The 27,737-nt window shown below is 37.8% G+C and overlaps 1 protein-coding gene across 1 annotated transcript; it reads left to right on the forward strand.

Moving 5' to 3' along the window:
• The first annotated feature begins 419 nt into the window (after window positions 1–419).
• Window positions 420–27,737, forward strand: proza (protein Z, vitamin K-dependent plasma glycoprotein a). Its single transcript, XM_067437330.1, has 10 exons — window positions 420–581; window positions 742–837; window positions 5,374–5,543; window positions 6,060–6,084; window positions 7,322–7,435; window positions 10,601–10,729; window positions 13,676–13,797; window positions 17,962–18,076; window positions 18,754–19,079; window positions 24,447–27,737. The coding sequence occupies exons 2-10, from the start codon at window positions 762–764 to the stop codon at window positions 24,654–24,656; spliced, it is 1,287 nt and encodes a 428-aa protein (XP_067293431.1). The 5' UTR covers window positions 420–581; window positions 742–761; the 3' UTR covers window positions 24,657–27,737.

A 27,737-nucleotide genomic window follows, 5' to 3' on the forward strand; every position in this document is an offset into this window, starting at 1 on the left:
TTTACAACGTTGCTGTGTTTGCTGGGCATTGCTCGTTTAATGCATGTCAATGAGCAACGGTTGGAGTTGGATCTTCATTTGTGTTCTGCTGAAGAAACAAACACACCTACATCTTGGATGTCCTGGGGGTCAGCAGATAAACATCAAATAAATTGTTTTGGGTGGACTATCCATTTAAATGATTTGCATTTAACAGGAATTACTCTATTATATTGTATTACATTTGTTACATTTATATTACTGTCTTCTCTTTGGATCACAATGGTTTAAAAGTGGGTCTGTAAATCTCTAATGGTGAATTTTTTTTTATTATTTTTTTTTTTATGTAGTTGAATACAATATTTACAAAGAATTTTTCCAAGTAACTGACGTAAAGCGACCATTATCAGTTAATTTGCGCCCTCGTGTGGTTACATACACAAACGCAGGAGGGTCTTAGTGCTTGTACAAAACAACAGTAGATGTTCTGATGTCGGACTGATGCAGATCAGATTGGACAAACTCGGGCGATAGGATAGCGGACTGCCAGCGCAGGTCAGAGTTCACAACTGTTGTTTATATCTGCGTCATCAGCTGAGCGGGTGAGTGGTAATAACGGACCGTTATCTATTGTTATAATATTGTAAAAGCTAAATAGCACGCATTGAAACCACTGTGTATTAATGTAATGTTTATGTTTAGGGCAGTAGGAGTCTGCCCGTTAATATGCTGATTTGTCTATCTATCGCTGCTTTCCCACAGGCGTCGACCATCATCATATAATGGCTCATCTCGGAAGATTTCTTTCATTCGCAGTTTTATTTGGCTTCGTGACGGCTGAATTGCATAAAAGAACAGGTAATGGATTCTACTACATTTAAAGCTGGAGTCTGTAAAAGACTTGTTATTTTGTGGTGGATAAAAATTGGTCCTTGTAATATCTCCATGGGCCACATTCCTGTTTTCTTTTTGTCAGACACTTCAGCGTATAAATAGTTGAAATCAAGTAAGTAAAAACTGGAGCCTAATATACTAATGAATATCTTCCCTAGAGTCCCTATTAAATGTTTAAATAAAACGCCTCGGCGTTAAAGGCGATTGGCGCGTCATGGCATGCGTTGAGGAAAGTAACATGCACCACGTGATCAGTGTCGCTGCAAAGTCGCCTTTACCCGCTAAACGTCGCTACTGAACTGTTTCTGCAAACATGTTGTTGTTTGATATAGTTAGTGTACAAATTACATGTGAACAAAAACGATTGACATGTATTGTTTCACTGAACACTGCAATCAGTGAAACGGTCTGGTCTGCTAATGTGACAGTGTTGGGATAGCGATGTGAAGGGGACTCTCCAAATCACTACTGCGTCAGTTTTGTTTTCCAACTAAGATCTCTGCCAAATGACATCCAGATCCCCTTGGGTTGGCAAGAAGGCTCCTCGGGGTAGCTTCGAGGGGAAGCCAGAAAAAAGAAAGGGGACCATGTCAGGGGGACCAGAGGACATTTTGTATGTCAGTGCAGAGGCTTCAATAGGCTTGTATGCACTTTTGGAATGATGCATGGATTTCTCAGCTGCATTTTGCGTGTGCATTATTTTATAACCATATATATTTTTTCAATACGTTTTGATTACATGAAATTGCTTCAATCATACAAATAAAATCAAATTCTTAAAAAAAAAATAATGTTTTTGGAGGGAGAGTTAGGAAAACATTGCTATAGGCTATATGGCATAGCTGTACCAGAACGGAAAATGGTCATGTGAATGTAATTCGCATAAAAAATGCGAATGAGGAAATAACTGTGATATACAATTTCAGTTGAATTTCTACCCTATACGTTCCTCAATCAAATCAATACACACACACACACGCACACACACACACACACACACACACACACACACACACACACACACACACACACACACACACACACACACACACACACACACACACACCTCATGCAAGTCCTGTGCATTCCTCCATAGCATCCACATTTGATCAAAATACAGAACAAAAACAGTTTTGCAAAATATTATTACAATTTAAAATATTATAACATGTGAAACTTGTTTCAGGATTCTTTGATGAATAAAACGTCAAAAAAAGAACAGCATTTATTTAAAACAGAAATCTTTTAAATGAGCAGCACAACAGATTTAATCAAATAATGATGGTTAAAGCTGCTGTCCGTAACTTTTTTTGTGCACTTTGTGTCATGAGTTACATAAACTGTTAAACGGACCAACTTAAATAATAAAATACACTTACCGGTTGTGCACCATAAACAACGCCTTCTCCAGACAAAGAGGCAACTGCGTCCTCTTTTAAGAATAATCTTTCTGCGCATCCGGCATTAAACTGACTGAGATTGAGGAAGCAGTCCTCAGCAAAATGTGCTGCACATAGTTTTAAATTGTGATTATAATTTTCCGGAACCGAGTTAACCATAAACTGTAGCCATTGATCTCTACGTACAGCGTCCGTGGGAAGGCCAAACAAAGGTGATTTGACTCCGGGATGAAAATAACAGCGTTTCAATGGCATGACGACAAACGCACTCTACAAAAACAACGCTTCCTATTCTCGACCTGCGAGAGCAACAAGACCACGCCCCCGAATTTACGTGTTCTTGTGGGCGGAGGGTTCGTCAACAAACGGTTTTAGTTGCGTCATTAAATCAGGAAGTGCAGGGCTGTAGTCCACACCGGCCGTTCGCTGTAGGCTTTGAAAGGGAACTTCTGTTAAATAAAATATCTCGCTTGGCATTGAACTTTGAGCTTTATAATTTTACAGGTATTATTTATGCTCTAACAGCAACACAACTCAGCATTACACAACTAAATAAAGTTTGAAAGATGGAATCGCAAAGAATGGGACCTTTAAATTATAGTAAATGGACAGCTGTGTACTGTGATTTTACAATTAAAGGATTACTTTAGTGATTTAGCGTATGATGAAGCTACGTATTTAAACTGGGTCATTAATGTAGTAGAAATGTGAAATTATTTTAGACTGAGAAAAGACAGAAAATATATTTTTGTCTCATGGGGATGAAACACAACTACCACTACTGGATCACTGGATCAATTCTGATGTCGTGTCTTACTTTTTTTAGTGACGTGTTTGGTAAACCTGTCTCTGCGATACTTCACAAAACTCCTGAACATTGTCTGACAGCACCACTAATTTCATTTTCGGATGCATAAAAGGTGTAAATAAAAATATATAAACAATGAACCTTAGACGGTTTCCAGAGCATGCAATGTTTATGTTTATGACAATGTAAAAATAATGCATTTTATTTGTAAAGCACTTTATATTAAACAAAATCTCAAAATGCTACAGATTTAAACAATCAAAAAAAAAAAAATTAAAACCGAAACAAAAATAATTAAGAAGTAACAAATCAACCAAAAGCTCTGCTAAAAAGGTGGGTTTGAAGACCACTTTTAAAAGTGTCTACAGTCTGTGGATCCGCAAGTGGTCAGGGAGAGCAATCCACTGACTAGGGGCTGCTGAACAGAAAGCCCGATCTCCCACAGTACAATGTAAATATTTTCTTTAATGTTTCGTCAGGTAGCTGAGGATTCTTTATTTGGTGTATGGTGGTCATAACCAGAAATCATTAGCCTGATGTCATCATACTCAGTTCTAGTCAGAATATGAGTCTGAAACTGCTCCATTGGGCTGTGATTATGGGGCGTGTTTCAACCGAACCAGGAAAGACATCAATTGGATAGACCTACAACCAATCAGAGCAACAAAGTGACGCATAACTTTAGTTGTCAAATGTCAACAGAACTCAACTGCACTGTGTTGCCAAGTCTGTGTTTTCCCGTGGGTTGTTTTCAATGTCCGCATGTTGAAGCGACCTCAATTATGTGATATATAGACCCAGGAATGTGAAGTTTAGCAGAAAAACGTTCTGGGGAACCCAGTGAAAAGCTATTGGGCTTGTTTTGGGCTAGTAGTTGGCGGGTTTTGTTTTAAAACTTGGCAACACTGTCTGCACACACACACACACACACACACACTGGAATAAGTAACGTTATAATAAGAAAAAGATGAGTGTAAACGATCATTGCCGGTGTTGTAAAAAATAATTTAAGGATACACAGAGTACTTGCCAACATGATCATCATTTCTGAGGGAAATAGTGAAGGTGAATGCATACAAACAAGCTCTCTGTTTAGGATTTAAACAAATTCAACCCAAACGCCTTTGATGACGTGCATGGTTGCGTTTCTGTTGATCATCTGTCCATCATCGTCTAAAGCCCACACTGATGATTTCATTGGTCCAAACAGTTTCTGTTCGGGGATAATTACTCCTCTATGGATCAAGTCCAGACCGAACTGCCCGAGCTCAAATGTTGTGGGCAGGGCTGAGTTCGGCTGGCATCCAGGCTAATTAACAAAGGCTACATATTACAAATGAAATATCAGTCGACCTACTAGATATTGATTAGACATCAGGGTGCCACACACTACTAATTTATAAAGATGTTAAAAAGACATTTATAACAATTGCTGGAATTGCGTTTATATATTTTACATAATATTTACTAAATTACAAATCATTTAAAAAAAAAGAGAAAAAATATTTGAATTTGATTAAAAATAAAACCATGTAAAATAAACAGATTTATACTTTTGATTGCAATTTCTTGATTCTGTAATCCTGATAAGTCTGTGTGAGCTGTCAAAATAAAGGTCCTGCTTTAGCCCCCGATGATATATATCCGTCAACCACAAGTGGCAACCTCCCGCGATCTCTCTTGAAGCCAATACGGAAGTAATGTAAACTGCAATTCCTCAACTGGCCACTAGGCACAGGCTCCAGAAGGGAGCAGAATCTCATTGAGCCCCATGTTAAAATTCTCAACTTTAAAGCAGAAAAAAAACATGTTTACAGCCTGGTACAAATTGTGGTTTTGGCTTATAAGGCTAATTTTGATCTTCATGACAACTCTGAGGGGGGTGAATTTTTTTATAACTCATTCGTTTACGTTATATAAAGCCTTAAGGTTCTGCATAATTAAGGGCGTGGTTACAAGTGGATAGCCATTTATCCGCCGTCTATAGTTATTGCGTCACCTCAGCTCCGCGCACATTTTTGCCCATTTTCTGTTATGCGGGAGTGACACCCGATGACTCGCTCACAAGATGGCAACGCCCAGCTCGTCCATACTTTAAGCTTCAGAACGGCTTATCGGAATCCTATGGGTGACGTCACGGACACTACGTCCATATTTTTTTACAGTCTATGGTCAACCACTACAAATATCCATTTCTCAGGTTCATCATCTGCCATTCAAACTGTAAATCATTATCATATATGTTTGCAAAATGTAATTTTTATTATTTTTCTGTGTCCCTAAATATTTCAGCACCTCTGTTCTTGGAAAAGTGGGATGCACATAATGTAATTTCCCGTCAGAAGAGAAGCAACGCCGGTGATGAAGAGACTAAACTCCCGGCCAACCTTGAGAGGGAGTGTTTAGAGGAAGTTTGTGATTACGAGGAAGCGAGAGAAGTCTTCCAGGATAATTATCGGACAGTGAGTCTTTCAGTGAATTCACCTGTCTATAATATTGTTGTGCAATATCATCTACGATAGTAGTGATAATTGGCTGATATAAGTTTTCATTTTAATCTTAATTTCTTATTCATGTTTTAATCATGCTATGTTGCTTCTCCAGTAAGATTTTTGATTTAAGAATCTTTGATATATGTGCACTGGAAAACAAGACAAGTTTGATCAAAAAGTTTAGTAAAACTTAAAAAAAAGTCAGTTATTTTCATTTTCAAAAGAGCTGTACAAACAATTGAGATCTGTTGCTAATACTCATTGTTTGCTTAGACATTTACATTTACAGAACATATTGACATGTTGTGTTCCCTTCAGTTTCTTTACTTTTTCTTTAATTGGTCTTAAAAATATTCATAAAACCTGCAATATATATATTTTTTTTTTTGTGTGAAAAATCACACATCCCTATTCTGCACATGTATAATTATTGCTAATACACTTGTAATTATATGCCGACTTAATTGTGTTTATGTTTCTTTAAAGGATATCTTCTGGTCTGTCTACATTGGTAAGTTGTTAATGCTGCAGAAACAAACTTGGGTAAAGATGACGCCCTTAAAAGGCAAAGATAAAAAATCAATATCCATTATGGCTGAGAGGTCTTCAACCCTGCGCGCCGGAGACCCGCTGTCCTGAAAAGTTTATTTCCAGCCTTTTTCAGCTCAGCTGTCTGTGATTTCCCATCGATCCGGAAGAGCCTAATGAGCTGGTGTTTAATTAGGGTTTGGAGCAGGACAGTGGCCCATCAGGAGCAGGATTGAAGACAAAATCCAGTGAAACCAATATAGAAAAGTGGTATCAGTTGTTCCACGTATCTCCACGTACTATATGGTTAGGATTAGAGTTAGTTGCATGTAATCATGCATAATTTACTGTTACTACTATAGTAAAGACATACATTAAGAACACTGTAAAATTTAGTAATACCGAAGTATGTCAGTTTTCTTGGGACAGCAGTTGATTATAAAGGTCATCATAAAATAGTATTGGACATGAGAATGCTGCAATTGGCCATTTAATAAAGCTTAAAGGGTTAGTTCACCCAAAAATGAAAATGATGTCATTAATGACTCACCCTAATGTCGTTCCTCACCCGTAAGACCGCCGTTCATCATCAGACCACAGTTTAAGATATTTTATATTTTAGTCCCAGAGCATATGCAGTCAATGCACACTTTACTGTCCATGTCCAGAAAGGGAATAAAAACATCATCAAAGTCGTCCAGTGGGTTAATTAGAATCTCTTGAAGCATCCAAAATACATTTTGGTCCAAAAATATCAAAAACTACGACTTCATTCAGTATTGTCTTCTCTTCCATGTTCCTCCAAAAAGATTCAAACGGTGTGAATCGATCAATGATTCGGGTCGCCACTGTCACATGATTTCAGCCGTTTCGGATCGCGTCAAACCGCCAAACTGCTGAAATCACGTGACATTGGCGACCCGATGCATTGATCGATTCACTGATTCATTAACCGTTTGAATCTTTTGGAGAAACATGGAAGAGAGGACAATGCTGTATAAATTCATATTTTTTTATCTTTTTAGACCAAAATGTATTTTGGATGCTTCAAGAGACTCTAATTAACCCACTGATGTCACAAATGGACTACTGTGATGATGTTTTTATTCCCTTTCTGGACATTTCATTTTTGGGTGAACTTTAGGATATTCTGTAGTCTGGTTTGTATACATTAAAGGATGTTTTCTGTGTATCGCATGTGTTATCCCTGACAATACTAGATGGTGACCAGTGTGCGGATCATCCGTGCAAAAATGGAGCCATGTGTTCAGATAGTGTGGGCGGTTATGACTGCATCTGCAAATCAGGCTTTACAGGAATCCACTGCGAGACTGGTATGTGTAACTGCATCTCTGCATTAGCCTAAATAATCGTTCACAGCACTGGAAATTATTTCAAGAGATGCATTTTGAGCTCTTTTTTTAAAGTGCACATTAAAGGGGTCATGAAATGAAAATCAATATGTCCTTAATATTTACACATTTACATTGTTTTCCACTATTCTGAGTATATTACAGTATACGTATATACACTCTTCACTATTTCTTATTATTTCACCTGGGGCCTCGTGTACACAACTTTACTTCAAATTCACCCTTAAAGTACGCCAGAACTTGCACAAAATTGCTTTTAGAAATCCTAATCAGCGGAAGAGGCATGTGATGGTGTCAAATCTTCATGTTGTGATAATTGGTGAAGCTTTTATCGCTTTATACGGTATTATCATGATATTGAAATAAGTTTTGTCATATTATGTAAGTCGCTTTGGATTAAAGCGTCTGCCATATGCATAAATGAAAATGTGGAACAAATTATAACGGGTTTAATGAAACATTTTCTTGTAACAAATATAACTGAACATTTAATGCTTCAGTCTGTACTCTGTAGTATTTCCTATTACCTGTTTTTTCCTCTTTGAAATGATTCAGAAGTAAGTTAATGCATTTCCAAAAAATAAGATTGTAAATATTTTCCAGCATTTTAGTAATTAAAGTGTCGGCTAGGTCTTTAAAATAAAGCATTCCAAATGAAGTAAAGATTATGCTGTGTGATTTTACATTTGATTACTTTATTCAATCTATTGTGCTTCTTGTTTGATGTACTTGTCTTTAATAATGTTTGAAAGTTATATTTTATGTTTAATTTGTGTGTGTGTGTGTATATATATATATATATATATATATATATATATATATATATATATATATATATATATATATATATATATATATATATATATTTTTTTTTTTTTATGCTTTGTTCTCGTATTCAATGTAAAAATTCTGGTGAGTAAAATAAAATCTGCACCAACCAATGGTGTCTTGAGCTTTAGTGTGTGTGTAGATGATTGGCCAAAGATTTAGACTAAGCTAACCTCCAGAAACATAATACAAAAATATCTGAAAATGCATTTCATGACCCCAAAATGCTGCATACAACAGTTTTACCTATAATAATGTGTGACCCGTCACGGAAACCAATGACATAAGTCGGCAGCTATACTTTAGAGCAAAATGAGACAGAAGCATTTTTTTTTTCCAATTTTTTTTTCGCTTTTTTGCAGAATCTGTTAGTTGAAATCACGAAGAAGCCTCTCTGTGTTTGAGATAGCAGTATTGGTATATTTAAAAGCGTACATTTTGAGTTTGAAATCGGCTTGTTTGTTTGAAATTGGAGATTCTAGCTTGCAGTAGGGGCGTCATTGTCTGTGTGTATTTGCATACTGGATAAACCGGCTTGTTATTTCCCCGCCATCCAAGCTTGGCTACTTATTATGCGAAGATAAAAGCGGCATAAAAAGACTGAATAATATCCCAAATCTACAATTAAGCGAAGATGTAGAAGAGGAAGAATGTATTGGACTGGTGTCAGACGAGTTGGACTGTAAGATATCAGAGGCTATATCGATAGTAACATTTGATGGGGATAAAGACAGAGATATGGGGAAAATCTGTAACTTTCACTACACGAGGAGAAAAGAGAACTGTCTGCATGGGACACAGTCCTGTAGCCAGAAACTTTCTCCAGATATTATGTAGAACATACGGCTAGATTCTTTAGCTGCAGAAAAAGAGTGGCAGGACATGCAAATTATTGGTCTGAATCCACTTAAATTAGTTTGGACTGCTCTCTCAGTAGCCTCATTTCCATTACAGATTTGCACCAAAACCTTTGCAATATTTAGGATGCTAAATGTCGATTAAAAAACTATTGCTAAATGACAGCGTTTCCATTAACCGCTGTCATGCGTCTAAAACTTTTTTTTTCGCCTGATAAGTCATGTCAAAAATGTATTAGACGTAATATGTAATATAGATATATATTATAGAATAATAATAATATAGAATAATATAGACGTATTATCCATGCATTAATTAAAATTAAAAGAATTTGAGTTTGGATGGTAGTATCTCAAAGGCTTTTTGGGTTTTTTTCTTCCGTTATTTTGGCTTTGAATTTTGTTTTTTAAAAATATGAACTGAATTTAGAAATGCTTTTAAAATAAAAAAGTTTGCGTTTAATAAACTGAAAATGAAGACAGTGTTTGGAGTGAGTGCATGCAGAATAATCTGTTCTCTGAATCAACAACCTTTGTGAGTGTACACAAATAAAAGTAGACAGATTATAGTTTATAATTATGTCTTGCACATATCTGTATGGTTAAAAATGTCGATTGTATTGTGAGTTCTATCCGCTGCCATAAAGGACAATGTCCATCATAATGTGCCGGCGACTTCGTCGGCCATGGGTTAAAGAAAACATATAGTCTGTTTAATTTGGCTTTATTTAAATATTAGCCTATAGTATTTTTATTTTATTTCATATGTTATGTTGACGTGAATATGTCTGGAGACATGGAGTTGGGTCAGGCATTGAGTATTGTTTTGAATAAAAGTCTTTATTTAAAGTGACTTTCGTTTCGTTTTTCAATGAATGCGGATTTCTAGTGTAGCCTATTTACTTGAACTTCTTAGGTAGTCTAATATCTATGTAAATACGAATTTAAATGGTCTGAATAAAGCTCTCTCTACGGGCCTGACGTGCGATGCTGTGCTGAGTAACATATCACTGTCTCACGCAAAGAAAAATATTGCAAGAAGCATGTTTCATAAAGCATTTGAAACTCTGAAACATTTTAGCAAACTCACAACTGCACAATCTTTAGAGGCAGTTTTCTCCCCTTTAAACTTTTTAAATGCCTACATTCAAATGGCCACAACTTCTCCAAATATTATCAGATTTCCATGTGTTACACATCGTTGGAAAGCTTGGAGACTACACTTTCATAATCTGTATTTCAAACTCATTCAACTCATTCATGCCTAAAAACCGACTTGTGTCCCTACTTTCTGTGATTGGTCACATTTATCATTTGATAATGGTTTTGACCATTATCAAATGATACTACTTCTGTTTTATTTCTGCATTTTCTTTATTATATGATGCTAAACGACTGTTCTGATTTGATTCTCACTTAACTCATGAATTGTTGTCTGTAGATCAAACAGTATGTGTAATAGACAAGAGCAAAGGTTGCAGTCAGTTCTGTAAGCCCGGCTATCAGTCATACGAGTGCTCTTGTGCTTACGGCTGGAAACTCAAGCAGAGAGAGACGTGTGAGCCGGCTGGTGAGTTTCTACGTCTCCATCACACAAGCATAGTTTCTACCTTGCAAACATGGCACAAGCAGGTTACAAGCATACACTGCAATAAATGCCTTTTTTACTTTTTTGACCCGTTTCCAGCGCAAATATCTAAAAGTTCTTAAATCAAGATAATTTTACTAGGTTTCTGGAAAATAAAATCAAAATGAAGTGAGATTTTGCTTAAATCAAGCAAAATAAATTATATTACTAAACTATCTGCCAATGGGGTGATTAGGACAGAAGCAAGAAACATGATTTTATTTAGGAACAAGAATATTTTTCTTATCCCATTGGCAGATCATTTTGCTGGTTTTAAACACTCACTTTATTTATATTTTATTTTCCAGAAAACAAGAAAAAATATCTAGATAAGTAAAAGCATCATGATTTAAGAATGTTTTATCCGCGGGGTCTTGAAAAGTCTTTAAAGGTGATAAATCAACTTTGGGAAAATTAAGACCCTTATAAAGTATTAAAAAGTCTTATCACGGCTTTATAAAGTCTTAAATTTTGAAAGTATTTTGTTCAAGCTTTGTCAAAAGAGTTTGACTCCAAAAAGTATATATGAATATATTTCTTTTCATCCCAATAAGTATTAAAAAACAACGGGGCGCTCAGTCTGAGATCGGCTCGGAGCGCGCGCGCGCCAGGGATGGAAATTAGCACCGCCACCAGCCAAATGCGGCTGATTTTGAGTTGTGGCGGGTAAACTCGCTTCACCTACCGAGCTGTTTCACCTCTTTGTAAACTTTGTTCAATGCATGCGCGTGCTGCCGTATGTGCGCATATGACCAGTCGTTTTCTACATCATCACTCGCGTGAAGATGCGCTGTGAGACTCGCGCGCGCTGAGAGATCTGACGCTGTGCATCATCCGAGAGCGCGCGCTCGTCTAACAGTGCGCAAATATTGAGTTCTCTTTCGAGTCTTGCGCTTAAACGGACAAACTCACACAAGAAGTATGTAAACATGTCCATGTTGATGAGTATCCAAGCAGACATAGTCTGAATATGCCTTAAGTGAACTGCACAGTCGAGAAAGACGAGCATATCCCTGCATCAGGTCTTAAAGGCGCAGTAGCCTTTACTGCTGCCTGAGTGATGTCCTTATATTTAGTTTGACATTAAACAATGTCTCTTGATTGAATAGCTTTTGTAAGTTTAATAAGGATTAATCTTTAATTTAAACGGTTAAACATGCAGTTATTTTACATTTGATTACTTTATTCAATTTCTGTACCTTTCTGCAGGCCAGTAGGCATGTGCATTATTATTTAATGTACACATGAGTGAGGTCGAGTTAAACATTCTAGTTTGAATTTTATTTTTCGGTTTTCGGCTTTGGTTTCTTCTTTTTTTGTTTCGGCCAAGAATTTTGATTACGGTGCATCTCTACTGACAATGTTCTGCTCGGTATGTTGTCAACATGCTTCAAAGATCCCAAAACGAATAGTTTCATTCTTAGGACTAAAAACCATAAAACTGGAAGCCATAAAAGACCACAAATCATTGTGAAAATGTCAGTATTTTATTGAGACTTGAGATTAAATAAACTGCTTAAGTATTGTAGAGCTTGTAGTATTAATTTGTTAAAAACAAAAAAGTGGCTGGTAAAAACATTGAGTGGTAGACTTTGAAAAAAGTTAATTTCCATCCCTGGCGAGCGCTGTCTACGGGTGACGTCATGTATTTTGCGAAATGTGCAGTTGGGTAATGTGTCGCCCTCCATACGTTGCGAAACAGATATGCAATATAAACAATACAAAATTGGCCTACGATAGAGATTTTAAGTCTACATTCGACTACAACAGTTTATTAAAGGTTTGTTGCCGATTAGAACTTGAAGTGCGATGAGGTCTTAAAATATTTTGAGAAGGTCTTTAAAAAGTCTTAAAAAGGTATTGAAATTAACTTCAGGATTCCTGCATATACCCTGTATTTAGGCTGCACAGCAAAATCCCCTGTATTAAATCAACACTGCTAGAGTGCATTTGGTCCCACTCCACATAGATTTAGAATAAGACTGAAGCAGTGTTAAAGTTATTGAGATAATTAAGAAATTTAGAGATTAAGCAAGTGATGATTGACCATTAATGATGAACACATGACAATAACAATCAGAATCACGGAAGGAAAGAGAAACACAACTACAACTGACTTCAGCCGCAGCCTTTGATGAAATCAATTGAAGATAAAAGAAGACATTAAATCTCTGAAGATCTCAGCGGAGAAGGATTAAACAACTCGGTTATTTTTGTCATTCTGTCTTTGTTTTATTGAGAACAAACAGAGGATTAGCTACTGAGGTTTTATGAAAGTAATTTGGTCCCCATTATGGTGATCAGTGTTTTCATTTAGTTGGACAGTTTGACTGAATGAAAGGAGGGTTAGACACACAGACATCAATAATCAACAATGTTTTATGTTTCAATGCATTCTGGGATCCACCATATTATAAAACGCATGCATTGCACCATGTAGCATGTCACCATTGTTGAGAATCATATGTTGAATCTCGATGCCTGTCTAAAATATTTGTTTCTGTAATAAATTTAAAAAAATAGAATAGAAATTCTCTATAATAGAATAGTTTTCAGATCTATTAATTACCACCTTTTGTTACTGATGATATTAGTGGATCGTTCTGTCTCATTATGAAAACTTTATCACCTGATTTGCTTCTGGCTTCTATTGTAACAAAGTATGTGTTTTTAGTAAACACTGTTACAAATAGAAATAAGACAATTCTAAATAAGGAGCATTTTTGCAGTGTATATTGCCAATGTAAACTAAACAACTTCATATAGATTTATATAGTGTTTCAATAAAGCATGTTTTAGTAGTATTGTGTATTTATTTTTCATTTAAAACTCAGCAAGTACAAGCAATCCCAAATCACCTCTAAGTAAATGTTTACTTCTTTTTTTTAGTGTCGTTTCCATGTGGAAAACTTAGTTCGGCTAGCTTGAGCCAGTGGGCCAAACGTCAATCAGCTAACATACAGTCAGACTATGAAGGACTCGCCTGTGGCCCAGAAGAGTGTCCCTGGCAGGTAAGCGCACTACTCTTTATCCTCCTCCAGTAATCCAGGGTTTTAATCATGCCTTTGCTCCCAACACTGCTCACGATATTCCCACACTTCTTGAAAGGACTTGAATTTCAGGCGCATGGAGTCAAGGTTTGGAAAGTCTGTGGAAAGTGCATGAGTTAAACTTGAGCTATATTTTGTTAGAGTAGAATGGTGCTATTACAAAGAATTGGCCTTTATGTACTGCAAAAGCCAGAGCGAAACGGAAGGAAAGCTGGAAAAAAGTGGCACAAGTTCATGGATTGTGATAAATAAACACGTGAGAAGAGTGGAGCTGTTAAACTCACTCCATGCCAGGGAAGTGCCAATTCAATGACACTTGACTCAATATTGAGCTACATACAAATTTGCTAATCAAAGTTCCAACAAATAATGCCTAGTAAAGTAGGCCTAGTACATTTATAACTGCTTCGTTTACAGAGTTAACCTGGGAAACAAATATATTTCTGCTATTCGGAGAGCGTCATCTTCTGTCAGAGATTGAAACTGCACTTCCAATCCTGTTTGTTTAGACCAATGCGAAGATCGACCCATGTTTTCACACAGCTTACACGCATACAGTGCAAATGTTATCCAGTGGATTGATAAGGAGCTAATGTGCTTTTTTAGTAGAATAATAATGTATCTAGAATATTAAGTGTATTTTTAATTAAAATCTATAATCATATGATAATTTTGACTCATCCATTTTCTTTAAAGGCTAAAACTTGTATTATTTGAACTGTTGTTGAAATATTGTTTTACATTAAGGATGTTGCCATAAAAGACGTTGTGCAGGTATTTAAAAAAGGTCTTAAAAGCCCTTAAATTGATTTTTAAAGACCCTGCAGAGACCCTGTACAGGTGGCTAACAAATACTTTTGAAGATTTTTGCCAACATTTACAGTATCCTTATTATTTCATTGCAAAATGTTGCATATTATAATCCCCTATATTTTTTATGTTTTTAATCTAGTAATGGTTAAAAAAACAAGTAACTTAAGTGTGAAATAAATATTAAAAGCAGAAATTAGACTTGTTCACACCGAGACAGGGGCAGTGGAATGGGGAGAAAATGTAAGGTCTCAGGGCACGTTTTTACTTGAGCACTGCATTTATAATGCCATGTCATGTGCGAGAAAATGCAAAAGACGCAAGCTGCGAGTACAGCAGTCATACAGATCCGTATAGCACATGTTTACAAAGAAAAATGGAAAAACCAACCCTAAGAAACCTAACTGCTCTGGTTCAAACCCTCTCTCTCTCTCTCTCGTCTGAGTGTGTGCACTTAATCTCTCTGACGCACGGTGAAGATCTGAAAGCATTTAGCCTAGCCCACTAAGCCGGGACTTTTTTAAGGCGAGTCTTTTTACTGCATCGAGTCGGAGTACTCTCAGAAGTGCTATTCCGCCATGCATTATAGTTCTCCTTTATAATCCGCTTAGAAAAGCGCCACATTTTATTTTATGTCACAATACTAGGTTGTTCAACTATTCGTGTAGCTGTATTTAAATAGGGAAAACGTGGAGGTATTTGGTCGCTTCTATCTTGATCTCTGTTTGGTACTATAGTGAATGAACTGGGCTTAGTGGGCTAAGCTAAATGCTATCAGATCGTCACCGCGTGTCAGAGAGATTAAGAGCACACACTGAGACGAGAGAGGGATTTATCAACTCGTCTTAGTTAAGGGGATAACATAGTTTAATGTGAAAAAGCAGTGAAGTATCCCTTTAAGTGGCCAAAGACAAAAAAAAAACCTAAAAAACATCGAACAACCCGTATATCACCACATGTTTGGGAAGGATTAAAGAAAAATCGCTCTCTCGCTCTCGCTCTGTGCACGTCATTATTCAAAACACACGAGTCACACATGACGGACATTAGCCGAGAACTAGCCTAATATATGCTGCTTTTGCTTGACTATCATCATGTGTCATGTTCGCTTGTTAGTCCATTTACGATCGTATTGTGGCTAACTTCAGCGATGATAAAGAGCCGCTCATTTCCACACCGTATGGAGCATCTAAATCTCATCACTGTGTGCTTCAAGCATCAGCTCACACAATTGTTCATGAGAATGGTTTGTGTGTGTTTTTGTGATCGCTATAACTCTAATCTGGTCATAATTGTAATATATCGTTAGCTGGACTGCTTGTGTTCTATCGAGTTGTTCATGAGAACGGTTTGTGTTTTGTGATCGCTATAACTCTAATCTGGTCATAATTGAAATATATCGTTAGCTGGACTGTGTGCTTGTGTACTATCGAGTTGTTCATGAGAACGGTTTGTGTGTGTTTTTGTGATCACTATAACTCTAATCTGGTCATAATTGTAATATGTTCGTTAGTTGGAAGGTCATGCTTGTGTACTATCGAGTTGTTCACAAGAACGGTTTGTGTTTTTGTGATAGAAGGGAGGACTTTTTCATTGAATATTCGACCTGGATTAGATACACAGAGATTCTGCCGTAGCCGTTGATGCCTCCGGGTTACGTATGTGTGGGGCGGTGCTATCAAAATAGGGGCGAGACCTTTTTGGGGGTAGGGCTGTGTTTGTTTTAGTGATTTGAAATATCAACAACGGTTACCAGATAGCACTTACCCCACCTTTAATGAAAGGGTGCCATTAAATATGGCCATTTTTATAATGTGATATACCCCTCAATTTTAATTCTTTTACTTCAATGAAAGGTTAGGTTTTTGCAAAATCTTCGAATGATAGCTCAAAAGTATAAACAACGCAGATTGATTTTTACAGCCTTTGATAATATTTACCAAGGATGCCAACAATTCTGGACATGACTGTACACTACCATCTCTCTATCCTAATATACATTTAAAACATTATAAAAAAACAAGAAATAGCACTAATAAATACAATAGAACGAATATAATTCCAAGTGGCGATCATCAGTTGAGATTGAAATGTGTCTTATGAAGTTTTTTTTTTTCTTATTTCATTTTTATAGTTTATTTCTAAATCTACTTGCAGTTTATGGAGAACGAAACCTGTAAAAATAATAAATTAATACACAAATAAATAAACAAATCCACAAAATTCCACACAAATAAATAAAAAAAAAAAAAAAAAAAAAAAAAAAATATATATATATATATATATATATATATATATATATATATATATATATATATATATATATATATATATGCAAATATTCCTGCATAAATAAATATATAAATAATTAAATGTGCATGGAGTTATATAAATAAAACAAAAGTTGCGAGAAATTATTTTTTTAAATGAAATGCTAAACTGAAAGTTGTCCTTTTTCTTTTAACCATTTATTAATTTTTGAATGTGGCTTGGATTTATTTTTCCTTGTTAAAATATGCTAATGAGGAGGTGTCAATCAAATATAAGTAGGCAATCTCTGTGCCACCATTGGCTGATGGATGTTGACCTCATTTAGCATGTTAGAACAGGGGAAAATAAATACTGAACTACATTTAAAAGAATTATAAACAGTTAAACTTATATAAATTCAGTTTAGCGTTTACTTAAAAAAAAATCCTCCAGCATTTGTTTTATTTATTTAATTATTTAACCTCATATACATTTAATTATTTATATATTTATTAATGAAGGAATATGTGGATTTAGTTATTTATTTGCACATTTATTTAATGTTTTTGCCGGTTTTGTCCTCCAGAGCAGTTAAACACATGAGTGTTTGTTTCATTATTCATGCACAACAGTAAATGTCTTTTATAGAAATTGTATTGTATATTATTGTTAAAAAGAAATAAAAATCGTTCTTCATTTCAAATAGACAGCATTATATTTAATTGAGTCTGGCAACTTGAAAAATAAGGTGTATTGTGGTCTAAACAAAAGTTAATGATCAGTAAACATTTCTCGATTTCTATGTGCACTAATTATATAAAAACTACTCTTAGTACACCATAGTTACACAAGTTAACTAGATCTATGCCTTTATTTCCGTTTAAAGGGATGGAAGCCGATAGAAAAAGATCAGGCTTAAAGAAAATGCCATATCCTGTGGATAACATTAATATCACAGCCTTCATCTTTCAGTTGAAATGGATGGTTATTATTATATTATACATATTTACATGCAGTTGTCACTCACACAGCTTTGCATTGTTTGTTCTCATCTGTTTCATGAAGGCGCTGCTGCGTCAGGGGTCAAGTGGCTTCTGCAGTGGGGTCATCTTAAAAGAGAAACTGATTCTGACCACAGCCCAGTGTGTGAGGAAGTACAGCGAATTTCAGGTGGCAGTGGGTGAGTGCCCTTATACTCAGACATCGAATGAAACGCACGTTAAAGGGTTAGTTCACCCAAAAATGAAATTGATGTCATTAACTCCTCCCCCTAATGTCGTTCCTCACCTGTAAGACCGCCGTTCATCATCAGACACAGTTTAAGATATTTTATATTTAGTCCGAGAGCGTATCTAAGTGTATGCACACTATACTGTCCATGTCCAGAAAGGGAATAAAAACATCATCAAAGTCGTCCATATGAGACATCAGTGGGTTAATTAGAGTCTCTTGAAACATCCAAAATACATTTTGGTCCAAAAATATCAAAAACTACGACTTTATTCAGCATTGTCTTCTCTTCCGCGTTTGTTTTCAATCCTCAAATAAAGATTCGAACGATTATTAATCAGCGTATTGATTCATGATTCGGATCGCCAATGTCACGTGATTTCAGCAGTTTGACACGCGATCTGAATCATGAATTAATACGCTGATTCATAACCGTCCAAATCTTTATTTGAGGATTGAAAAAAAAAACCGGAAGAGAAGACAATGCTGAATAAAGTCGTAGTTTTTGTTATTTTTGGACCAAAATGTGTTTTCGATGCTAATGACAGAATTTTTATTTTTGGGTGAACTAACCCTTTAAATGGCAGCTTCTCTTTTAATCAAAATGCCATGCCTGAAACTCTCCAGGTAAACGGCTGACCTCATTTGAAGCAGGAGAGCAGACGCTTAATGTGAAGCAGGTGCACATCCACCCGCTCTACAGCGAAGGCAGACCTGAGAATGACTTGGCTGTAGTAGAGCTGAGGGAGAGGATCATCTTCAAGAAGAGCGTGGTTCCCGCTTGTCTTCCAGAGAGAGACTTCTCTGACAGTGTGCTCATGGCGGGTGAATACATGGGTGTGGTCACCGGTTGGAAGGAAGTTTCGGGCGCAACGGATTTCCAAGGGAACCTCATGTTAAACCACCTGTCCTACGACAAACTGCCGGTCTGTTCGCAGCGCCACTCTGGCCAGGTTTGTGGATCCTAGGGATGCAACAATACAGTTAAACCCTTGTACACATTCCTGGTGTGTTGTATAATATAAAATAAATATATATAAAGATTTACAGTGGCAGCTCAGAGATGTACATCAGTAGCATTTAAGTATGAAATTTGAATTAATAAATGTAGGCTAAAATTTAAATGACAGTCTTCAATATGCAATATACTTTGATTGAAAGCTACTGTATTGTTACTTGATTCAAGAGCAGTGAGTTTTTTTCTTTGTTTTTAGTTTTGTTATTAACATAATTTTAGAGATGAACTGTCCCTTTAAGGACAAGTGTTCACTTGGCTGCGCTTCTAAGAACTGCTCGCATATCTTATACAGACATACGCAATTTTACTTTCACTTTAAACTTAACTGACTGTGTTTATATATGTTAACCTTGTGTGTATTTGACAGTATTAGCGCAGTAAGACTACTTAGTCCAGTAATCACGTGTTTGACAGGCGCCCGTGCTTTAGTTAACACCCCCTAACTTTAGTGCATATGATTGGATATTTGCTCATGTCAGCGCGTAGACTCGCAGGCACACTCAAAAAGAGCCGAAATGAACTGAGAGAAATATTTCAAACAAAGAGAAATAGAAGTAATTAATTAAATGCAAAACCGAAAAAAAAAAACTCAATTCACAAGCGCGTATTGGACCGTGAATGCCGTACCGAACGGTTCAATATTATATTGAGCATTTTGACATCCCTAGTGGATACACCAGTATTTTATTGAAAAGCATTTCACTAATTGTTTCCTAATAATCGCAAATTAGTACAATTGTATATCATCCAAGAATATCCAAAATATAAAGTGTGTCAGGACATTCACAGATAACACGTTAAACTGTAAAAAAAATGAATTGCATGTGTTTATGTTGACAGCACTAAGTAAAATGTAATTTTTAATGTAACTCTCCCTTTTAATACTTTGGTTTATTTTATATGAGTTATTTGAAAGAATAAAAAGAGCAGTTTCATGTCCGTCTGTATTGTTAAACTGGTCGAGGTTGAAATGGGATTTATGAAGTAATAAGTAATGCAATCATTTTTAGAGAGAGTAATATAATTACACCGTTGAAGATTTAATTAGTAACTAGTAATTAATTACTGTTTTAGAGGAACTGGTTATTACCGCCTTTCCTGCCGAGTGTGACAGATGCACTGCAAGCGGAGAGAATCTCATTTCCTCTCTCCTTCAGCACGAATGGACTTTCTTTGCGTTGCCGTCATGCCGTCATGTTTGAAAACCAAATCAAAGGTTCAAAAAACTAAATATTAAAGTGAGGTGAGCTACGCTATGCTTTCTGCCGCCTTCTCCTGCGTCATTGTTATCCAGATAATATAATGTGAACACAATCCAGCGGGGGAGGTGTCATATACACCGCCATCCTAAGACTTTTCTCTTTCAGACGAACACAATCAGAGTTATATTAATAAACCTCCCGTCTCTTCCAAGCTTTATAATGGCAGCGAATGGCTGTTTCTGTTTTGAAGTCCATTAAAGTTCATCCATCCATCATATAACTGCTCCACATGACTCCGGGGGTTAATAACGTCCTTCTGATGCAAAGCCATGCATTTGTGTGAGAAAAATATCCATATTTAGCACATTATGAAGTAAAATATCTAGCTGACGGCCGGTACACATTGATTTACAGAGAAAGAGTGACCCCTGACCTGACGCATGACATATTGACGAATGCAGAAGTGCAGAGGATGGAGCAAAACACCAGTCATTAATTAGGGTGGGTTGCACCAACAAGGTTTACTCTCAAATCTAGATTAAATCAAGGATTATCTAATAATTCTGTTGCACCAAACTTTAAACTTTGTTTAAACGACAATCCAGCACTCTCCATTGACATTATGTTGCGTGAAGCGGTCGCCTTGTCGTTTCTTACTTTAGCAAACAAGCTAAAAAACTCAGAACTAAGTTTTTATAAGCTGTCGACCCAAAAAACGAGCGTTTAAGGAGACAACAGTGGATAAAGGTAGTAAGACGTGAAGCTTCAGCGGGAAGAATGGGTCAATTTTGAGATCCTGACACTCAGTATGTCTCAGTATTTCTACGTGTGCAGTAAACATTTTGACAAATATCCAAATGTCAGTTTTATATATTATATTTTCTGTCTCTGATTACTTTCCCCTCCAGTGGGCGTAGTTCTCAGTGTAATATAACATGTCACACTCAGCTCAGTCACTAAACGTCTCAGATTATAACTATAACCATAGTCCCTGAGAAGGGAACGAGACACTGCATCCACTAGGGACAGCTTTGGGAATGCCCCCAGCGTTGATAGCGTCTGATGCATGTATGTGAACTCAGCCAATGGCAAATTGTGGTGCGTATGGTGCGTATTGTCCTGAGACGCAAACAGACTCACCTCCGCCTGGCCAAAGACCTCCCAAATGAGCTTCACCACCTCGGGGTGAAGTCTCCATTCCCCTGCTCCAATATAAGGATGTCCGCTCCAATATTCTGGACCCCTGGGATAAAGATTGCTCTCAGGGAGAGTAACTTCCCCAGAGACCACAGGAGGATCTGGTGCGCCAGTTTGCACAGTGGGCGCGAACGCAGACCCCCCTGACGATTTAAATAAGAGACCACTGATGTGTTGTCTGAGCGGACCAACACATGACGGTCACTCATATCCAGGAGGAAAAACTTAAACGCATTGAAGACTGCCATCATCTCCAGGCAATTTATGTGTCACGAGAGATGACGGTCCCTCCACAGACTGAGCGACCTTCCATTACCGTTCCCCAGCCTGTGAGAGAGGCATCCGCCGTGAGAGTGACACTGCGCTTCCAACACAGGACCCTGGGACAGGAACCAGTTTTTCTTCCATATGACCAAGGCGCGGACGCACCGCCGCGTAATCTCGATCATGCGAAAAGGGTTCCCCCTCGGGGAAAACCCTCTGGTCCTGAGCCACCACTGTAAAGGTCTCATGTACAGCAGGCCAAAAGGTATTACGTTGGACGCTGCTGCCATCAACCCCAATAGTTTTTGAAACTGTTTCACAGTGAGTGACTGGCCTAGCTTTACTCTTTCGATGGCTGATAGAATAGCAGTAATGCGTGCGGGCGCAAGAACCGCTTGCATCGACACTGAATCCCAAACTACGCCCAAAAAAGTGGTTCTCTGTACTGGAGAAAGCACATTCTTCTTCGCGTTCAGCGTTAACCCCAATTTTCGAATATGAGCGAGGACGACATCTCGATGCCGAACCGCCATCTCCTCCGACTGTGCTAAAATCAGCCAGTCGTCTATATAGTTCAGAATGCGTATGCCCTGCAGCCTGAGTGGAGCCAGCGCTGCATCTACGCATTTCGTGAACGTGCGGGGTGAAAGAGCTAGGCCAAATGGAAGAACCCGATATTGGTAAGCTTTGCCCCCGAAAGCAAACCTCAGGAACTTCCTGTGTTGTGGAAGGATGGAGACATGGAAGTATGCGTCCTTAAGATCTATTGTGACAAACCAATCCTCGGATCTGATTTGAGTCACAATTTGACTTAACGTCAACATCTTGAATTTTAGTTTTCTGACTGTACAATTCAGATGACGAAGATCTAATATGGGACGCAACCCTCCATCCTTCTTTGGAACGGCTGTAAAAACCTGAGTCTCTGTCCTGTACAGGGACTTGTTCTATAGCCTCCAGTGGCGTCAGGACCTCTTTTGACCCGAGTCCTTCTTTGCCTGAAGCACAACCCTCAGGTCAGTCTTCGGCTTAGAAGGCTTGGGCTGAGAGCGGCGGCCCGGCCCACCAAATCTCTGGGGTGGAGCACGAGACACTACACTCTCTTTCTGCTGCTGCCTATATGAAGAGCCTGACGGCTGGGGCTGCTCACGCCCAGCAGCCCCAGGGGGTTGGTGGTGACACGGTAAATATTTTTTAAATGCCTCCTTGCCTCTTACCCTGGCCCCGTTGTGAAGGTGAAATATTAGGTGTAAGAAAACTCGTCTAATTTGCTTTTGGGACGAGCACCTTGTTTCTCAGCTGGCCATTGAATATTTAACTTAGCCACAGCACGAGTTCCTCCACCAGCTCTTCATGTCCTGGAGAAAGAGATGGCGAATCATCTTCCCCCAAACCGACGCTCAACACATCCACCTCCTCAGAACTGGAGTGTTGAGACGACGGGCTCTCATCCCGGGCGGAAGAAGCCACAGCACGGGCTTCCGACACCGGGATTTGAGCGACAGATCTCACGGGTGAAGGCAGAGAAAGAGCGCTCGCGCCGATCTCAAACCCCTCCGTGAGATCCATGTGCGATCCTCATGATGTCCTTCTCCGCTGTGCCTCGGCAGCAGTGGGTCCAGAACCAGAGGGAACGCGAGCCTGATCACCCTTCTCGAAGAGTGGCAGGCGGGAGCGGAGCATGCGAAGCGGCAGCCTCTCACAATGCTCGCAGTCAGACCCCTCGAAGGCTGACAGAGCATGCTCCACTCCCAAACACATCACACACAAATCATGTGTATCTCCCCCCGTAAGGAAACAGGGACACGGGGGAGCACACTGTTTGAAAGATGATGTGTTCGCCATGACTGTTTTAATATTGAAGCTGATTATATCGGACAGACAACAATAAATAGACAAGACAGTTTTACACAGAGGGCTTTGCTGAGGCAAAAAAGCTGAGGTCTGATCGGACCGGAGGTGTATTTATCCTTTCCTGGTCGTGACGTCACCTGCCCGTGACGTTCACGTTTGCCATTGGCTGAGTTGACATACATGCATCAGACACTATCACGCTGGGGGCGTTCCCAAAGCTGTTCCTAGTGGAGGCAGTGTAAAGTTCCCTCGCAAGGGAACGCTTGTTTTTGCACTTTTATAATGGATAGGTGCACTTTTATGATAGATAGATGCACTCCTATGGTGGATGGATGCACTATTATAATGGATAGATGCACTTTTATAATGGATGGATGCAGTTTTATAATAGATAGATGCACTTTTATGGACTCACTTTCAAAAGATTTCCCAAGATTTCGTATCTCCAACTTAAAGTTATTGAGATCTGTTGGAAATTGTATTTTCAAGCTTTGAAGCGTCGCTAATACAACTCATTGTGTGCTTAGACATTTGCATATAGAGAACATATTGATGTGACGTGTTCCCTATTCCTTAAAATTTCTTGAATTGGTCTTAAAATGGTCTTAAATATACCTTCATAAAACCTGCAGAAACCCTGGATAAAAAAGTAGTAGTAGGGAGAATGCCATTGTGATTACAATAAAATATATAATGTTCAGATTACAGGGGAGTGACGGGGGTGAATCAAAAGTATTTCAAGTATCCATAGTGTGTATAACTGACTTGTTTTATTTTGTCTTAAGGTCACCAACAAGATGGCCTGTACTCTGGCTCGAGCTAAAGCAGACTGTGTGTTCGGATCCGGCAGCCCCGTGCTCACGCTGTACCGAGAGGTGTTCTTCCTCACCGGGATAGTGAGCCAGCCTTCAGGAGCTGACTGCAAGAGCGGCTACATCCTACAGAAAGTGTCTCGCTTTTTGCCATGGTTAAACCCCTTAATGCAGCAACAATGAGTGAGATTCACTTGTTTCCACACATAACGTTAACACTTTTACAGTCCTGTTTTGCATGTACATACTACGTACCTATTGTAGTAATTACAATAACAATGTACAACATTATACAATAATAATGGGTAATAACTAGGTACTAGTAGGGGTGTGCGATATACAACGTGTACGATAATATTGTAATTGTTATTTTAACGATATGTGACCCAAGAGCACAAAACCAGTCCTGCTCTCATGGGTATATCTGAGGCAATAGTCAACAATACATTTTGTGGGTCAAAATTATAAATTTTTCTTTTATGTCAAAAATCATTAGGATACTAAGATCATGTTCCATGAGGATATTTAGTAAATGTCCTACCGTAAATATATCATAAATGTATATTAGTAGTAATATGCATTGCTAAGAACTTCATTTGGACAACTTTAAAGGAGATTTTCTCAATATTTAGATTTAATTGCACCCTCAGATTCCAGATTTCCAAATATTGTTCTAACAAACCACTAATCAATGGAAAGCTTATTTATTCAGCTTTCATATAATTTATAAATCTCAATTTCAAAAAAGGTTTTGTGGTAAAGGGTCACACATTGTCTTTTTTTGATCCATTTTGCCAACTTAAATAGTTCCAAACAAATCAATGACTCGAGTCAAATGAATCGGCTGGTTGAATGAATTGGTTAAATAAACGATTCAATGACTTACTCATTAAGAGAGTCAAATGCTTCATTCCTGAATAAATTAGCCGCTTGAATGAATCGATTGAATAAAGGATTCAGGGATTCACTCATTAAGAGATTCAAATGCTTAATTCCGGAATGAACAGGTTGAATGAATGATTCAATGACTCACTCATTATTGCTATCAATGGCTCAAGCCTCCGTTACCAGCTTTAAAATGACGTTTTGGAAATAGCAAAAGACAAGAGCTGTTGGATGAGACGCGGAAGAAATAATCCTACTCACAATAGCGATGTTAAGTACGAAAAACGGACAAATTCTTTTAAATATATAATCAAATCGATGTCTTGAGGTGTGGTAACCATAGGATAAGCGGAATAATTGACTCCGGGCCGTTGAATTATTAGAAAACATTATTCTTTATTCGCTTTAATCGTATCGTGACCGCATCAACACCTCGGGTGTACATTATTTATTATATATTTTTCGAATAATTCAACGGCCCGGAGTCAATTATTCTTTACATTTGTAACTGCAGGTTAAAAAGATCATGCATAATGCATTAATTCAATAAATTAGAAAAAAATGCTTTTTAAAGGTAAAATGCCCATAAAAGGTAAAAAATCTAAAAAAAAGATATTTTCTCTCAGTGCTGTGATCTGACGAATATGAAGTATGTCAAAAGCTTTAGGAGTCAGCTGACCACGGCAGTCCTTACCCTGCCAGATGTACCAACATAATAACACACTCAGCAAAATATCCTCTAATTATCGTTATCGAGAAAATCCCACAATCATTTTTGGTCAGTATCGCACACCCCGTCCTGATCCTATCCCTAGACCTAACCTTAACTCGTGTAGTTTCCTGATATTATTCAGTACCTTTCTTAGTAAGTACATTGAAAGTGTGCGTACTGTAAAATGAAGTGTAACCCACATGACTTACGGTATTGCCATTCAACAAATCAGACGAAGTGCAGCAGAATGGATCATATTTGTGGTGTCTCGTGTTTTATTACTAGAGGCAGAGAAAGTTGTTACGTTTTGATTACAAAGACATTTTTATTTTGTTTTCTATTTGATAAATATTTCACAATTACACTATGAATGGATGGGTCATATTTAATTTTCCCTTACTAATGTTGCTCAAGTTTTCTTGTACCAAAACACTCATTTAGTAATGTACTACCATTGTTTCACTGATGAGGAGTGCAGAGGGAATAAATGAGGAACTGGGACAGTTAGAGCTGCACGAATCTTTGTTTGTTTGTTTGTTTGTTTGTTTGTTTGTTTGTTTCAAATAGAGATCATGATTTTTAGGGTGTGTTTACACTTTTCATGTTTGGTTGGATTAAAACGAACCCTGGTGCGGTTGCTCGGTTAGTGCGGGTCATTTGAACATATGTGAACGCTTCCATCCGAACCCTAGTGCGCACCAAACAAGTGGACCGAGAGCGCTAAAAAGATGAGTCTCAGTCCGCTTCCAAACGAACTCTAGTGCGGTTCGATTTATATATGAACGCAACATGGACCAAAGATGTGAACGAACCAAAAACCTGACATAATGTCACAAGATGCGACGCATAGTCAGCTGATTTGACGACGCGGAAAGATCGGTGTATCCAAAATGAGTAACGTTAACGTTAGAGGGCAAACGTAGAGCAACGAGGAAGTGCCTAATCATTTGGTCAGACGAGCATGTTTTGAAAATACTACAAAAAATGCACAAAAAGCATCCCTGGTTCTTCTCATCAAAGGACCTGTGCTGTGCTGCCCATATTAGCAGGTACAGACGACAGAACGGTTGTCTATTTTCTGCACAACGGAGGAAATCCTGGAGCTGTTTTAAATGTTAAATGAACATTTAAATGTTAAACATTTTATGAGCTCTTCATGAGTTCTCAGCGGGTAAAAATAATGCCACATGTACACGCATAAAATGATGGCGTTTAATCCAGCACACAGCGTTGTTTTGAATGTTCGATAAGCGAGCTCCTACGTCATATAAGCCGACCAATCAGGTTGTGAGCGTCTCCCTGAGCCTTTGGTTCGGTAACTTTAGGTTTGCTGTTAAAAATGCCAGTGTGAACGCTAAGCGGACCAGGACTATATGTTTTGTTTATGTTTTTTGGTGCGGACCAAACTAACCGAACTACAAGTGTGAACACACCCTTAATGATTAATAAAATAAGTTATTTACTAGAGGTTCTGACAAAATGTTGTCGCAGTCTATTTAAAAATGTTTTACAATTTGAATGAATTATGTCTTAAGCTGCCTAGCGCCTGTAACCTTAAAGAACCTGCAGGTGTGCATGTTCAATTATTGTTCATAGTTCATTGATCACGCATGGAAAACATTGTTTAAGCCCTTTCCAATAAAGATTACAATGATCTTTTAAATACA

The sequence above is a fragment of the Pseudorasbora parva genome, unplaced genomic scaffold (genome assembly GCF_024679245.1).
Source record: "Pseudorasbora parva isolate DD20220531a unplaced genomic scaffold, ASM2467924v1 scaffold_31, whole genome shotgun sequence".
Lineage (NCBI taxonomy): Eukaryota > Metazoa > Chordata > Actinopteri > Cypriniformes > Gobionidae > Pseudorasbora > Pseudorasbora parva.

What these genes read in the sequence shown, in the direction of transcription:
- proza (XM_067437330.1), top strand. Translation starts at nt 762, where the DNA reads ATGGCTCATCTCGGAAGATTTCTTTCATTCGCAGTTTTATTTGGCTTC. An exon ending in AGGAATCCACTGCGAGACTG is followed by an intron (nt 7,436 to 10,600) that starts GTATGTGTAACT and finishes TGTTGTCTGTAG; the next exon opens with ATCAAACAGTATGTGTAATA. An exon ending in CGCAGCGCCACTCTGGCCAG is followed by an intron (nt 19,080 to 24,446) that starts GTTTGTGGATCC and finishes TTTTGTCTTAAG; the next exon opens with GTCACCAACAAGATGGCCTG.